Source organism: Lacerta agilis, chromosome 6 (genome assembly GCF_009819535.1).
Source record: "Lacerta agilis isolate rLacAgi1 chromosome 6, rLacAgi1.pri, whole genome shotgun sequence".
NCBI lineage: Eukaryota > Metazoa > Chordata > Lepidosauria > Squamata > Lacertidae > Lacerta > Lacerta agilis.
In genome coordinates this window covers 56,448,412-56,461,600 of record NC_046317.1, presented here as the reverse complement: position 1 = coordinate 56,461,600, position 13,189 = coordinate 56,448,412, and the positions used below count along the sequence as shown (strand labels likewise).

The 13,189-nt window shown below is 40.3% G+C and overlaps 1 protein-coding gene across 4 annotated transcripts in view; it reads right to left on the bottom strand.

The window, feature by feature from the left end:
- The window catches only part of SRGAP2 (SLIT-ROBO Rho GTPase activating protein 2), a 192,917-nt gene that overhangs the window by 45,197 nt on the left and 134,531 nt on the right, over positions 1-13,189 (bottom strand). For all 4 annotated transcript variants that reach the window (XM_033152860.1, XM_033152862.1, XM_033152863.1 and 1 more), the window contains exons 9-10: positions 8,743-8,844; positions 8,104-8,301 (exon numbers count right to left, since the gene is read on the bottom strand). In XM_033152860.1, coding sequence (XP_033008751.1) covers positions 8,104-8,301; positions 8,743-8,844 — 300 coding nt within the window. The remainder of the gene's footprint in view (positions 1-8,103; positions 8,302-8,742; positions 8,845-13,189) is intronic.

Sequence of the window (13,189 nt, the reverse complement as noted above, 5' to 3'; positions counted from 1 at the left end):
ATGAAACATTGCAGCTGATAAGTTTATTGTTCAAGCCAAAGGCCATGACAAATTTGTATTAAGCAACAGTATTAATAAAATAGTACAAGACATACATCCATAATATAAAATTTGTAAAGACTTTGCCAAGTTCTTAAGCATTAAAACACAGTTTCTCTTGTGCATCTCAATGCTAATATTATTCTGCCTTTTGAAAATCCAAATTGCCAGCATCCATGGTGTAAGAGAGAGAAGTTACCAGGGACACCAACAGACTCAAATCCAGCTTGATTTCAGATCCCCACAACCATTTATAGCATTTTTATCTAATTCCTCTTTCCTTATTTTTTTTTTCAGCCAGTGCATAGAAGGCCACTCTATGTATTACGAACCTACCGGTATTATTGTCACTCGAAAGAAACCATGCATGTATGAACAAAGGTTTGAGAAAGCGATCTCTTGGGCAGGTTAACAGATAATGAGTAATGTATTTCACCTGTGACTGACCACAAATATGAAGTCTGTCTGCGTATGGGACCTTGTTGTAGCATCCATCTAAGACTGCAGTGGGCATCACTTGGAAACACAGCTCAATAAAGGCATTTCTTATGGCAACTGGTGAGAGCTTGGTCAGATAACTAGCTCTAAAATGCTCTGCTCTCAAGATTTCCCAATGGGGAAATTTGGTGTTTCTAATTAGTTGTAGGTGCCTTCTGGATTCTTTCTAGAAGAGCCAATCCTTTAGTAGACACTTATTCAAGGTCAAAGCAAAGCTCAGTTCTGGAAAATAATAATACTCTAAAACATATTGACAAGCTGCTTTCCAGAGTTGATTATCACACAACTCCATATAGCACAGAGCAGGAAAACACTCAATAGACATAGTAGCAATTTTTAAAATGTACTTTAACTGAGCGCAGTCCGCTCTTGCCTTAAGTGATGGCCACCTGGATTCTGTACAAAGTGCTGCTGAAATTTCTGATGGTAAAGAGCATAGCTGGGGGGGGGGGGCGTATTGTGCACCATTTCCAAAACTTTAATGGAGTTAAATCATTAAAATAATTGAAATCAGAGCCTCAGATTTCAATGCCATAGAACATTTAAGTAAGCCATGTTGCTACTAAATATATTTAGGGCAGGTTCATTCAGCTGCCATCACTTATTGTAACAGAACTTTATCAATGCCCCTATGGTTTTCTGTACTTTGACTTTCACTGCCTCCATATGAAACTTCCAAGAGAGGGTTTCACTAATGAGTATACCCAGGTGTCTAATAGACTGTGTTTGTTCTGTAAGCACCATTTATACCTAGGACTATGTTTGCCAAAAATAATAATCATGGTCTTAGAGTATTTTATAGACAGACTTTCCTGTTAACAGTATGTGCCGAACACCTCCAAGAGATTTTTGAGTCCAATCTGGAAAGAGAGAGGAGCGCCAAATCATCTGCCTACATCAAAATTGAGATATTTCTGTTCCTAATTATTGGAGGGGGAGAGTTTGCATTGGCTAAATATGGCACCAAATCATTAATATGAAGGTAAGGAGGGGTAAGAATGCAACCTTGCATTCCTCATGACGTTTTAAAAAGCATCAGTCATACCATCATTTTAAAACTACTCTGACCCTCATTTCTGCATTGTTTTTGGATCAATAGCAGAAATCTGCAGTTGATGTTGGCAATTTGAAATTTCTCCCACTCTCTGTATTGATTAACAAAGTTGAATGCAGCAGAAAGATCAATAAAGGCTACATAAAGATTATTCTTAATGTTCTTAGTATATTTCCTTATAATATGGTTCAGAGTAAAACACTGATCAATGGGACTGTGCCCTTCTCTGAATCCCGCTTGTACTTCATTTTGCAACCAGTCGGATAAATTTCTGAAGGCAATATTGCTCATGTAGCTTTGAGGAGTTGTCTAACAAGCTAACTGGCAGATAGTTTTGCAGATAATTCCTACTGCCTTTCTTATAAATTGGGGAAAGAATACTTACCGTATTTTCATCTAGAGGGCATTTGGCCCATGTTGTTTATGGTGGTAAATAAGCCAGCCAGGATAGGCACCCACCATTCTATGTATTCCTTACATAGGAATATAGAGCTCAAGGAGCTTTATTTGATTTCAGAAAGGAAATAAGGACCTTTCTCTCAGGGAGACTGCTTGCCATTGAGGTAGGTGGATAAATCATTCTATACTACTGGTATGTATGATTACCCAGGCAGGAATTGAGGCTTTTGTGGTGATCTCGCTTCATTTAAACCCCGGGCCACCAATTCACGGAGTTTGTTTTCCCTCTGTTCCATTACTGCTAGTCTCAATTCCTGTCATGGGGTTTTCGTATATCCAGCTTCCTCGTTTTGGGGCAGAGTTTCGTATTTCAATTTACGTCCATGGATTCCTCTGATGGATTCTTATTCAAACCTCTAATTGCTTTAGCCAGAGCTTTCTTACACTTCACATTGACTGTCAAACTAGCCATGGCGTGTTGGTGGGAAGCCAGCTTCATGGGCAGAAGGATGTTGTTGTTGTTGTTTAGTCATGTCCAACTCTTTGTGTCCCCATGGACCAGAGCACGCCAGGCGCTCCTGTCTTCCACTGCCTCCCAGAGTTTCATCAAATTCATGTTGGTAGTTTCGAGAACACTGTCCACCTCCACCCAATCCAACATGCACCCTGCCCTCCAGCCCAGTGTCTGGTGTGTGCTGGGGTCTTAGGCAGTTGAATCAGCATATTATCGGAAAAAGTTATTTAAATACCAAAGTGCCTAGCTATCATTGTGACATTTTCACATTTATTTCTTACTTCATATTGGCTTCAAATATTTTTATTTCAGTGTAACGGCTAACTAACTGTGAAGTTAAAATAAGCAGTGTTAAACTCACCATTTTAAAGGGCAAAACTATCAAAGTAATGGGGAAAGGGGTAAGAAGGAAAGAAAAATTAATGATTCATAATGCTACATCCTACCTTGGAGAATTGGTAGCACCAGCCACTTTTGTCCTATTCAAGTTGCACTCCCACCTCTGAGCAATTATAAGTGACTTAATGACAAACTGCTGCGCCAGCTTTCCAGCATATAATATAACTCACTGTGCCTGAGGGCCTGCCTCCTGCATGCTTGAGTCAACAGGTAAGTATACAGGAAAGCCTCTATGTAAACTAGTGCTGATGTGGGCACTCACAGCATTGGGCTGTAAGTCACTTGTTTTAATTCCATCATATGCAGCATCAATCCAATTTGTTTTGACCATCAGCAACAAGTATTTCCACTGTAAAGCCATCGTATGCTTGTGCATACAAACCAAGTTAACATTTTGAAATAAATACAATGCCCCATCAAGATGATAGCACTTCTGGCCCAGGTACAATACAGTCATACCTCTGGTTATGATAGATGCGGGTTGCGTTTGGCACGGGTTACAAACGTGCTGAACCCGGAAGTAGCGGAACGGGTTGCTTCCGGGTTTGGCGCATTGCACATGTGCAGAAGCACTAAATTGCGCTTTGCGCATGCGCAGAAGCACTGAATCGCGCCGCATGCGTGTGCAGATTCGGCACTTCATGTTGCGTTCTGCTCATGTTGTGAACGGGGCTCCAGAACAGATCCCATTCGCAACCAGAGGTACCACTGTACATTAGAAGTCCTATATCAGGAAGCAAAAGTCAGTCCAAAATCAGTGTTGTTTCGTTACTACCAAGTTCTCTGATGAAAGAATGTGTTACTCTATACCAGAGGAATCTTAACGGTGCTCCCTCTCCCCACAACTGCACAACTATGAACGCTATCTCCCGCCTTGGTATTTACCAGTAAGAGGCAGCTGTCAAGAGAAAAACATAATAGGTTAATATGCAACCCAATCTAGGTCTTCCTGCCTTGCTGGCAAAGCAGGAGTGTTATGCTTTCGAGGCTGTATGGAAATACCTTCTGTCATATGCCTCATATCCTTAACCCTCTCTCAGGAATCCAGATCACTCAGCTCATTTTTGAAAAAGCAACATCAAAGCTGATGCAGGCATTCAGCTTGAGGAGAGATATTCCCAGAATGCACTGGGGGAGGGGAAGGAAATCAGGAGCACCACAGTGCTGCACTACTGTTGATGATTAAAAAGGGAGAAAGAACAGCACATTGATAAAAAGCAGCATGGCACTGATTACAGGCAAGGTTATAAATAATATTTTCATAAGTCTTACGGATTTTGTGCAGATTAACCAAGTATTTCTGCCAAGTACTTTGAAGATGAAGGGCTCCATAGTGGCTTGATATTTTTAACAAGTGATAGCAATTAACTGTAAACTACAATCATCCATCCTTTCTTCAGATGTCTTACTTATTTTGCTACATGTACACCTCCCTCACTATACCAACACCTCAATTTCATGTGCTTATTCTAACCACCATTGTGAAGTGTGAAATTACTTTTACCCTTGCTTTACAAAAGAGATACCAAAGCAGAGAAAACAAGCAATAGGGTTATGATAAGATCAGAAGTGGGGATTATGTGAACCCAAGGATTGTGCACCAGCCACCAATATTTCCTCTCTCTCCCTTCAGTAATAATAGTCATTGTCTTCCCTGCAAACTAAAAATTGGTGTTAAATGTACTGCATCTACCAGAAAACATCTCCCAAGAAAATCAATGCTAAAACTGGCTGTGAAAAGGATCGCTTGAATCACAGAATAAAGCAGCAATTCAATGCTATTTTGTCTTTGACATTTTATAATGGAAGTTTAAAAGTGTGGGGGCGCACAGAGAAATGTGTTGCAGGCATTCTATATTTCTTGTTCTGAGGGTACTAAAGAGAGAAGGATTGGGTTTACATAAGGAACACATGGTATGAGTCGCTAATGTGAAGTGTCAATCCATTTCCCCCTTTGCACCTTGTTCCATCACACTTCCCTGAGAGGGAGCAGTTTTGTGTGGAGAATAGAGCAGTAGGCACATACAATTTGAGAGTTTGCTCCTGAAGGGAAAGAGGTTTTCCAGATATATTTGTAAGATTAATGGTCCTCCTTCACTCCCTCTGCTGTTGCAATGCCTTCAATACAGTAAATGGGTGGGAGGATGGGTGAGAGAGTATTTTCCATCCTGGGGATTCTTGTAGTCTTGCCTTTTTCCTATGTTACTGCGGTACCTGCGTCAACCTGCCAATATTTGAAACCTACTAGCATTTTATTATGGTTTTAAAAAAATGACAATCTGTACAAGAGAGCCTTTATCCGTGATTGATGTTTCTGGATATTACTGTAATGGACAAGAAAACAACAGCAACAATTTATAAAGGGGGACTATATTGAAGTTACTTCCACTGCCACATACCTAAGAACATCCTATTGCCCCAATAATTCTCCATAAGAACTACAAGTCTGTACTTAAAATGAGCCACACAAGAGTTACTTACAAGCATTCAAGCTAGCGCAATAAACAGCAAGCTGAGGCATTTTCTTCAGAGTGGATCGACCGGTGAGAAGAGCACAAATCTACACCGTGACATGACAGGAACCTATCCTAACAAGCAGCCATCTTCTGCCCAGCTAATTACAGTGGTACCTCCGGTTACGAACTTAATTCGTTCTGGAGGTACGCTCTTAACCTGAGGCGTGCTTTCGCTAATGGGGCCTCCTGCTGCTGCCGCGTGTGACTTCCACTCGCATCCTGGGGCAAAGTTTGCTCCCAGGAGCACCTACTACCAGGTTAGTGGAGCTCGTTAACCTGAAGTGTTCGCAAGGAGGACGGTATGTAACCAGAGGTTCCACTGTACAGGGTTCAGAAGAAACAGCACAGATCTTTTTCTCCCTCCCCCTAGGGTTGCTTGCAACTGGCCACCAGAAATGGCTGGCCAGGGTGTCCATGAGTTTTCAGAATATGCACCCTATGTCACTTCAAGTGGCAGATAACAACGTTTCTATCATGATTGCTACCCAGACTGAATTAATGAAGAGGAGGTGCTTCTTTAAAATATGACAAAACCCAGAACTGGAGCCCTACTCATGATCAACCCTGGCTGCATGAGCTGATTCTTGACATATTTTGGGAAAATAAAAATCGACAAGATGTGCAAGTGTTGTTGTTTGATAGATCGAGCCTCAGGATAATTTTAGATGTCTGCTGAAATTATTCCGAGTTAGGTGGTGGCACGCCTGTAGCGCCATTGCAGACAGGCATGTAAAAATCTCCCATAATGCACTAGACATTAGACAGGAGGAGAAAAGTGCCAAATGAAAAAAGACCTTTCTGATGTCAAGTTTGTAACGTCTAATTTAGACCCACCCCAGAGTGCTGCAAATATCTTCAAAGCGGTGCATCTTTTGTGTCTTGCCAAACTTATGTCATATAAAAATGCAGTTCTACTGATGGTTTACCTTTGTTCCCTGCACTTCCTCCCTTCATTAACAGGAATGCTCAGCCATTACCCATTTTTATGTCAAGAAACCCCAATCTAATTGTTTTAAACCAAAGCCTCAAATTCTTATTAAGGATATTTATAAGTCTCTCACATAGCAGATCTATCAAGTGTTTGAACTAATAAAAATAAAAAGGCTGTTTATACAACAGCCTCTTTCAAGCCCCACTTCTTTATCCTGGATACATGTATATGACATGACAAACTCTAGTTTTATTCCCTGGAGGCAAAAGTCTAATATTATTGGCACGTGTTGTGGGTAAGCATGGTACAAATGAAAACAAAGCATCGTGCATGGGTAAAATTAGTATGTGCTTGTTAGAAAAGAGAATATGTTTTATCTAGAAAAAGAAGACCTGCAAGTTCAATTAAATAGCCATTTGCACAGCCAGGGAAGTCAATTGCTTCTTAATTGAATCACTTTCTCCACCCACATTTTTCTGATAAATTCTCTTTCTAAGCAGACTTTTTAATTTAATGCAGCATTTGAAGTATTTTGAGTGCTTGTCTAAGGGAGTCATACACTCTCCGGTAAACCTATTTATAGGCAAGACTCAACATAAAACATCCTGCCCAAAGTAATTTACCCAATATATAGCATTTATTCATGAACACTATCATTCTTTTAAGAGGAATAAAAAATCTTTTAAATACTGCAAAATCCATTTAGAAGGGCAAGTTACAGAGCAAGTTTTTTTATTTAAAAAAGAAAAACCTTCTATACACATGCCCTGATCCAAATGAATGCCCATGGAGTCCTGTTTTTAGAAACTAAAATATCACTAGTCCGCTGTTAGGCATGGAAAGTGGAATGGGGCGGGGGATAGAAGCCTTCCGAACAGCTAATGATCAGGGTTGTATGTAAAAAAAACATTAAAAGGGGACTCCATGTGTACAACTTGGGCTGTTAGAATGGAGAAGGCAACTGTGCTACATGGCTCCTCTTCCAGTTAATACACATGCTGATGGCAGGGAACAATAAGGAAGGGTTGTAGGCCAATGGGAGGCATTTGCTTTTATTGCAGAAGATCCCAGGTTCAGTTCCTGGCATCTCCAGGTAGAGCTGAAATGTCCTCATCTGAAACCCAGAAGAACTGCTGCCAGTGAGTGAAGACAATACTGACCTAGATGAACCAATGGTCTGACTCTGTATAAGGCAGTTTCCTATGTTCCTTCCATGTGTCTTATGGTCCTAGCTGTAATTTCATTCACTTTTCAGGAAAGCTTTCAGGAAATGTGTATTGAAACAATGGATAAACCGATGAACAATTTTCAGTGAAAGATTTTTTCTTTCACTGCAAAACTCCATCCTGAAATCAAATCATCACCAGATTTAACTTCGTTATCAACCAGTAAGCTATCAAAGCTTTTAAATTGATAAAGGAACAAAGACACCTTATTGTGATGTGTAGATGCAATGTTATTTTTGCTTACATTCCACTTAACAAGACGCAAACAATATTACGAAGAGCTCTGTGGCTACTTAAAGACCAACAAATTCATTATGGTGAAAGCTTTCATGGATGAACATAGGCTTTCAAAGGGGTGAGGGGAGATAATCACACAGACACTTAACTTGTAGGTGGGCCATTCTTATTATTCCTCTCAAGAATTATGCTGACAGCTTGTTAGTCGGAATTGCAGACAACACATACAGTTTCCCAGCTGCAACACGTATCAGCTTTGCTGCAAGCATGTTAAAAGTGAGGTCTCTTACCGTGAAGTAGAACTGTTCTGTCTCCTGCTGATTTGCCCGTCTCTTGGCAATGCTTGGCTTGCTCATGAAGGTTTCGGAGACTGTTGATTTTACAGACTCCATCGAGTTGCTATACTGGAAGCAGTCAGAGACGTCGAAATCCTCAATGGTGACAATATCCTGGATAGTCTGCAGTGTGGCCTCCATTGTTTTCTTAACCTGACAGAGCGAACACAAGACAGGAATTAAAAAGGGGGGGAGAAGAGCGAAGGTGAGAATGCAGAGGAAAATGCCTTATCACTCAGTTTGTCATTTACTGCAACTGAGGGTCTGTGATTCCCAAGCACAACACAACACAGCTAATTAACAAGAACAGGGTCTACAGAAAAAAGCGGCTGAGAGGTGACTGAGGATTTAATCTTATGCACACTTTCAATTAACATTATAGCATAGGTGGAACAAATTCATGAAACTTGGACCAAAATGTACACAACTGCACATCTAAATTTTGCTGTCTGGTTGCCTTAAAAAATTGTGCCTGAACTGAAGCTTATATGTTTTTATCTACACAGCTGCCCTTACTCTCCTCCAACATATTGTCCAGACTATGGTAAAACAGCAAGAGAAAAGACCAATAAAAAATGGAATTTCTTAGCTTACCTCTTCATTTTCTATCTTCAGCGTGGATAGCCTAGACTGCAGCTGCTGACACCTCTGCACTAACTCACTCTGCACGGGCTGCTGGGCACACAGCTGGGACACCTGGAAAAGAAATGGAGCTTCTGAAAGTTTCTAGACATTGGATTCTTCAGCTCGGCACACGGAACAAATGAAGTCATAGGGTTTCATAGGAGAAACGGCTCAGGACCGCAATACTTCAAGGACTGCATCTTTCCATATGAACCTATGCAGACCCTGAGATCATCTTCTGAGGCCCTTCTTTGTGTGCTTCCTCCATGAGAGGTACGGAGGGTGGCAACATGAGAATGGACCTTTTCTGCAGTGGCTCCCCATTTGTGGAAGAAGGTTAGCGTGGCACCCTCATTATACACCTTTAGGCACCAGGCGAAAACATTCCTCTTTAAACAGGCCTTTGGTTTACTGATATTCAGTGCCCTTTTAAATGTGCTGTGGAAGGGGTTTTATTGGTGTGCTTCTGTTCTGAGTTTTGTTATGTATTTTATATATTTTATATTGTAATTTTATATTGTAATATGTTGTAAACTGCCCTGAGATCTACAGGTGTAGGGTGGTATACAAATAAAATTCATTCATTCATTCATTCATTCATTATTTCTTTCAGTGCAGGGGCTTTTCCTTGGGCAATGGAACAATCTCCCCATCTCCTCACCATGTACCTTCCTAAATTAGTTCTGGGTTTTCCTTCAACCCTCCAGAGTAGATTTGAGACTGGTGAGAGGAGACAGGGAGGGAAGTCCTTTTGTGCTAGCATAAATACTTAATGTATGTTGCCTATAGGTTTTCTTGGACCAGCATTCTTGTCCCTAAAAAGGATTGTGGAGATACATGTAACATGTGGGTGAACCCAAAGACTATGCCAGGCTTCCTCAAACTTGGCCCTCCAGATGTTTTGAGACTACAATTCCCATCATCCCTGACCACTGGTCCTGCTAGTTAGGGATCATGGGAGTTGTAGGCCAAAAACATCTGGAGGGCCAAGGTTGAGCAAGCCTGGACTATGCTGCTTGGTTCAAGAAAGATTTCTACCCATTATTAACAAAGATAATTAAATATTTAAGCAAATTTAATATATTGTAATGAAACACAAGGGACAAGGACTCACAAATAAATTCCATCCACACAAAAATTGCAGAGGACGTGATTGGCTTGGGTTGGTTGATTTATCTCGGCTTAATAAACTGAGGTATGAGCTTTTTACCTATATTCACAGGCCTCTTCTTTCTGCCCTTTGCACAACTCATGATCAAACCATGATGAAGTCTTGAATTAAACATAGTTTCCTGTTTTGTCCTAAGTGGGAAAACATGCTTACCAGTTCCAGACAAGCAAGGATCTTAAAGCAATTCCAAACCATGGTTTGAAATCCTGCTTCTTACTGAAGCTGGTAACTATAACTTCCCAGTTGGGACGAAATAATAATAATAATATTTATTTGTACCCCGCCCATCTGGCTGGGTCTCCCCAGCCAACTCTGGGTGGCTTCCAACAAATATTAAAATACATTAAAATATCACAGATTAAAAAAACTTCCCTAAACAGGGCTGCCTTCAGGAATTTTCTGAACGTCAGGTAGTTGTTTATCTCCTTGACCTCTGATGGGAGGGCATTCCACAGGGCGGGCGCCACTACCAAGAAGGCCCTCTGCCTGGTTCCCTGTAGCTTTGCTTCTCACAGTGAGGGAACCGCCAGAAGGCCCTCGGCGCTGTATCTCAGTGTCTGGGCTAAACGATGGGGGTGGAGATGCTCCTTCAGGTATACAGGACCGAGGTCATTTGGGGCTTTAAAGGTCAGCACCAACACTTTGAATTGTGCTCGGAAACATACTGGAAATGGTAAAGTGTGATTAAATTCCTGGTTTAATCGTGGTTTATAACAAGCAAGGAGAGATGGGACTGATGTGCTGAAGAAGAAAAAGCTTGTTCATATCTTAACTTATGAAGCCAAGATATAATTCTCCCAATGTAGTATCTTAATCTTCCATTCCCTGCTCAAACCTGTAACATTAAGGGTAACTCAATATCTGCATGCTCAAATTTAAAGAAGCAGCCTATTTTTATTTTTTTTATTTTTAATCCTGAACTTCAAAATACATTGTTGGAAGAGAGTTTCTTTCAAGCTTTGATTGCCAGTTAAATCCACTTCTGGATGTACATCTAGCCCTTGGGCAGATTTCAAAGCAACAAGATGATGCTATAAAAAAGACAAAAATCCAACACAGCTCGGGGGGGGGGGTAAAAATCAATGGAAGGTTCATCATTTGCTCCGACATTTGAACGTATTTCAGAACCACCATAAGCCTCTATTATTGGGACAAATATGGGGGCTGATGGCTACATGAACTATCCAGTACTGTATTTTCTGATTTCACTGAAATATTAGAATATATTGGGAAATTTTACATTTGCTTATAATCTTGAGACACCCAAATTCAAATCCTTACTCAGCCAGGAAGCTCAATGAGTGACTCTGGGCCATCTCTTAACCTAACCTTTCTCACAGAGTGGTTGTGATGATAAAATGGGGGCGGGGGGAAACTATGTACGCCACCATGAACTTGGAGGAAAATTGGGATGTAATTACAGGGAACCAGGCAGAGGGCCTTCTCGGTAGTGGCACCTGCCCTGTGGAATGTCCTCTCACCAGATGTCAAAGAGAAAAACAACTATCAGACTTTTAGAAGACATCTGAAGGCAGCCCTGTTTAGGGAGGCTTTTAATGTTTAATAGATTATTGCATTTTAATGCTCTGTTGGAAGCCACCCAGAGTGGCTGGGGAAACCCAGCCAGATGGGCGGGGGATAAATAATAAATTATTATTATTATTAGTAGTAGTAGTAGTAGTAGTAGTAGTAGTAGTAAATAATCATAAGTTTCGGGTTATAGCATATACATGCGATTACAATTACCAGAGCAGATATGGGATTTAATGAATTTTATAGTATAATACAGAACTCTTGATGGCGCCTGCATCACTGAGATATTCTCACTTCCCAATGAATGCAGACATACAACAACAAATTAAGTAATAAAGATTTTCTGACACTTTTGTTCTCCATAATAGTGACATGAATCAAGATAGAGATTGTGTCCCTTTGAATAAAGTTGTAACACTCTGCATGGGATCCAATGGCGCTTGCTTCTTCAACAACATAAACGCTAATATATCGCAGCTGTGTGCAACAGCTAAGAAAATTCCATGGATAAGAACACTGAAAAAAGACCTAATGCAAAGCATCTGTGATAACCGTCTCTTGGGAGTAGATACACTAGATGAAGGAAACATGCAATAAATACCAGAGGAATATGCAATGAAATACTGGGCTTCAGTTTTATGGCTCACCATCCAGCATGCACAATTATCTGCCTTTACAAGGTATCTTGTTATATAGGAAGAGCTCGGGGGAGAGGGGGGACAAAAATGGATGACTTTGCTATTCTTAGTTGGCACGTTAAATTCAGTGACAGGTTTTACAGAGGATTCTGTTTCCTATGCTGTGAATTAGCGGGGGAAACTCAACTTGGGTGACCCACTGGATATATAATGCCAGAGTCAAAGTTTTATATGCAGATATTAAGGGGGAAAGTCTCAAGAAACCAAAAAATAACTTACAGGTTGGGATGAAACATGTTGCTATCCACCTTTGAATTACCCAAACTCTTGTATATTTTCAGTAGGGCACAAAGACACATTTTTTCCTGGTGGCTTTTAATAGTTAATATAAACTGGGGTTATAAATTGGGGCTATTGTGCAATGGTCTGTAGTTTATCTTGATGGTGGATTTTTCCTGCTTTAGTATTACTATGAAATTGATTTTTTTATATATTGTACTTGGATTTGGATTTTTGTAAATACAAAAGTGGCCTATAAATCCATTACATAAATAATAAATTAAAGCACTGAATTTGAGAGCTCATTTCTCAGTCCTGATTCACAGCTATTTTCCAGCATTTGAACAGCAATCACCATGAGGAGACAGATTCACAAGACAATAGTTGTACAAGTTACGTCTTAGAGAAGCGAAAGAGTCTCTTATGAAGGATGGAGACCAGCTTAAAAAGGATATCATTAGAACAACCAGCATAGGAAACATATAACTAAATAAATTAATGGTCAACAGAGCAGAGTTTGTACTACTCAGTTTTCCAAGAGAGCCACCAAATAGTCAGATATGCAATAAAATACCAATCTTCTCTTTTATGGTTCACAATTCAGTGAGCGATTCCTGTACATACTACATAGTAATGACATTGAGCTTCAACTCTTTAATTTATCATGGTGCTAGGAAATACCGGTAATCTCTACAGTAAATTATTTCCGCAATTAATTTTATTCCAAGGGTGAAGCAATTGGATCACTTCTTTTCTAAGAAGCCATTGTTATTACAAATGAGAAGATATCACAAAC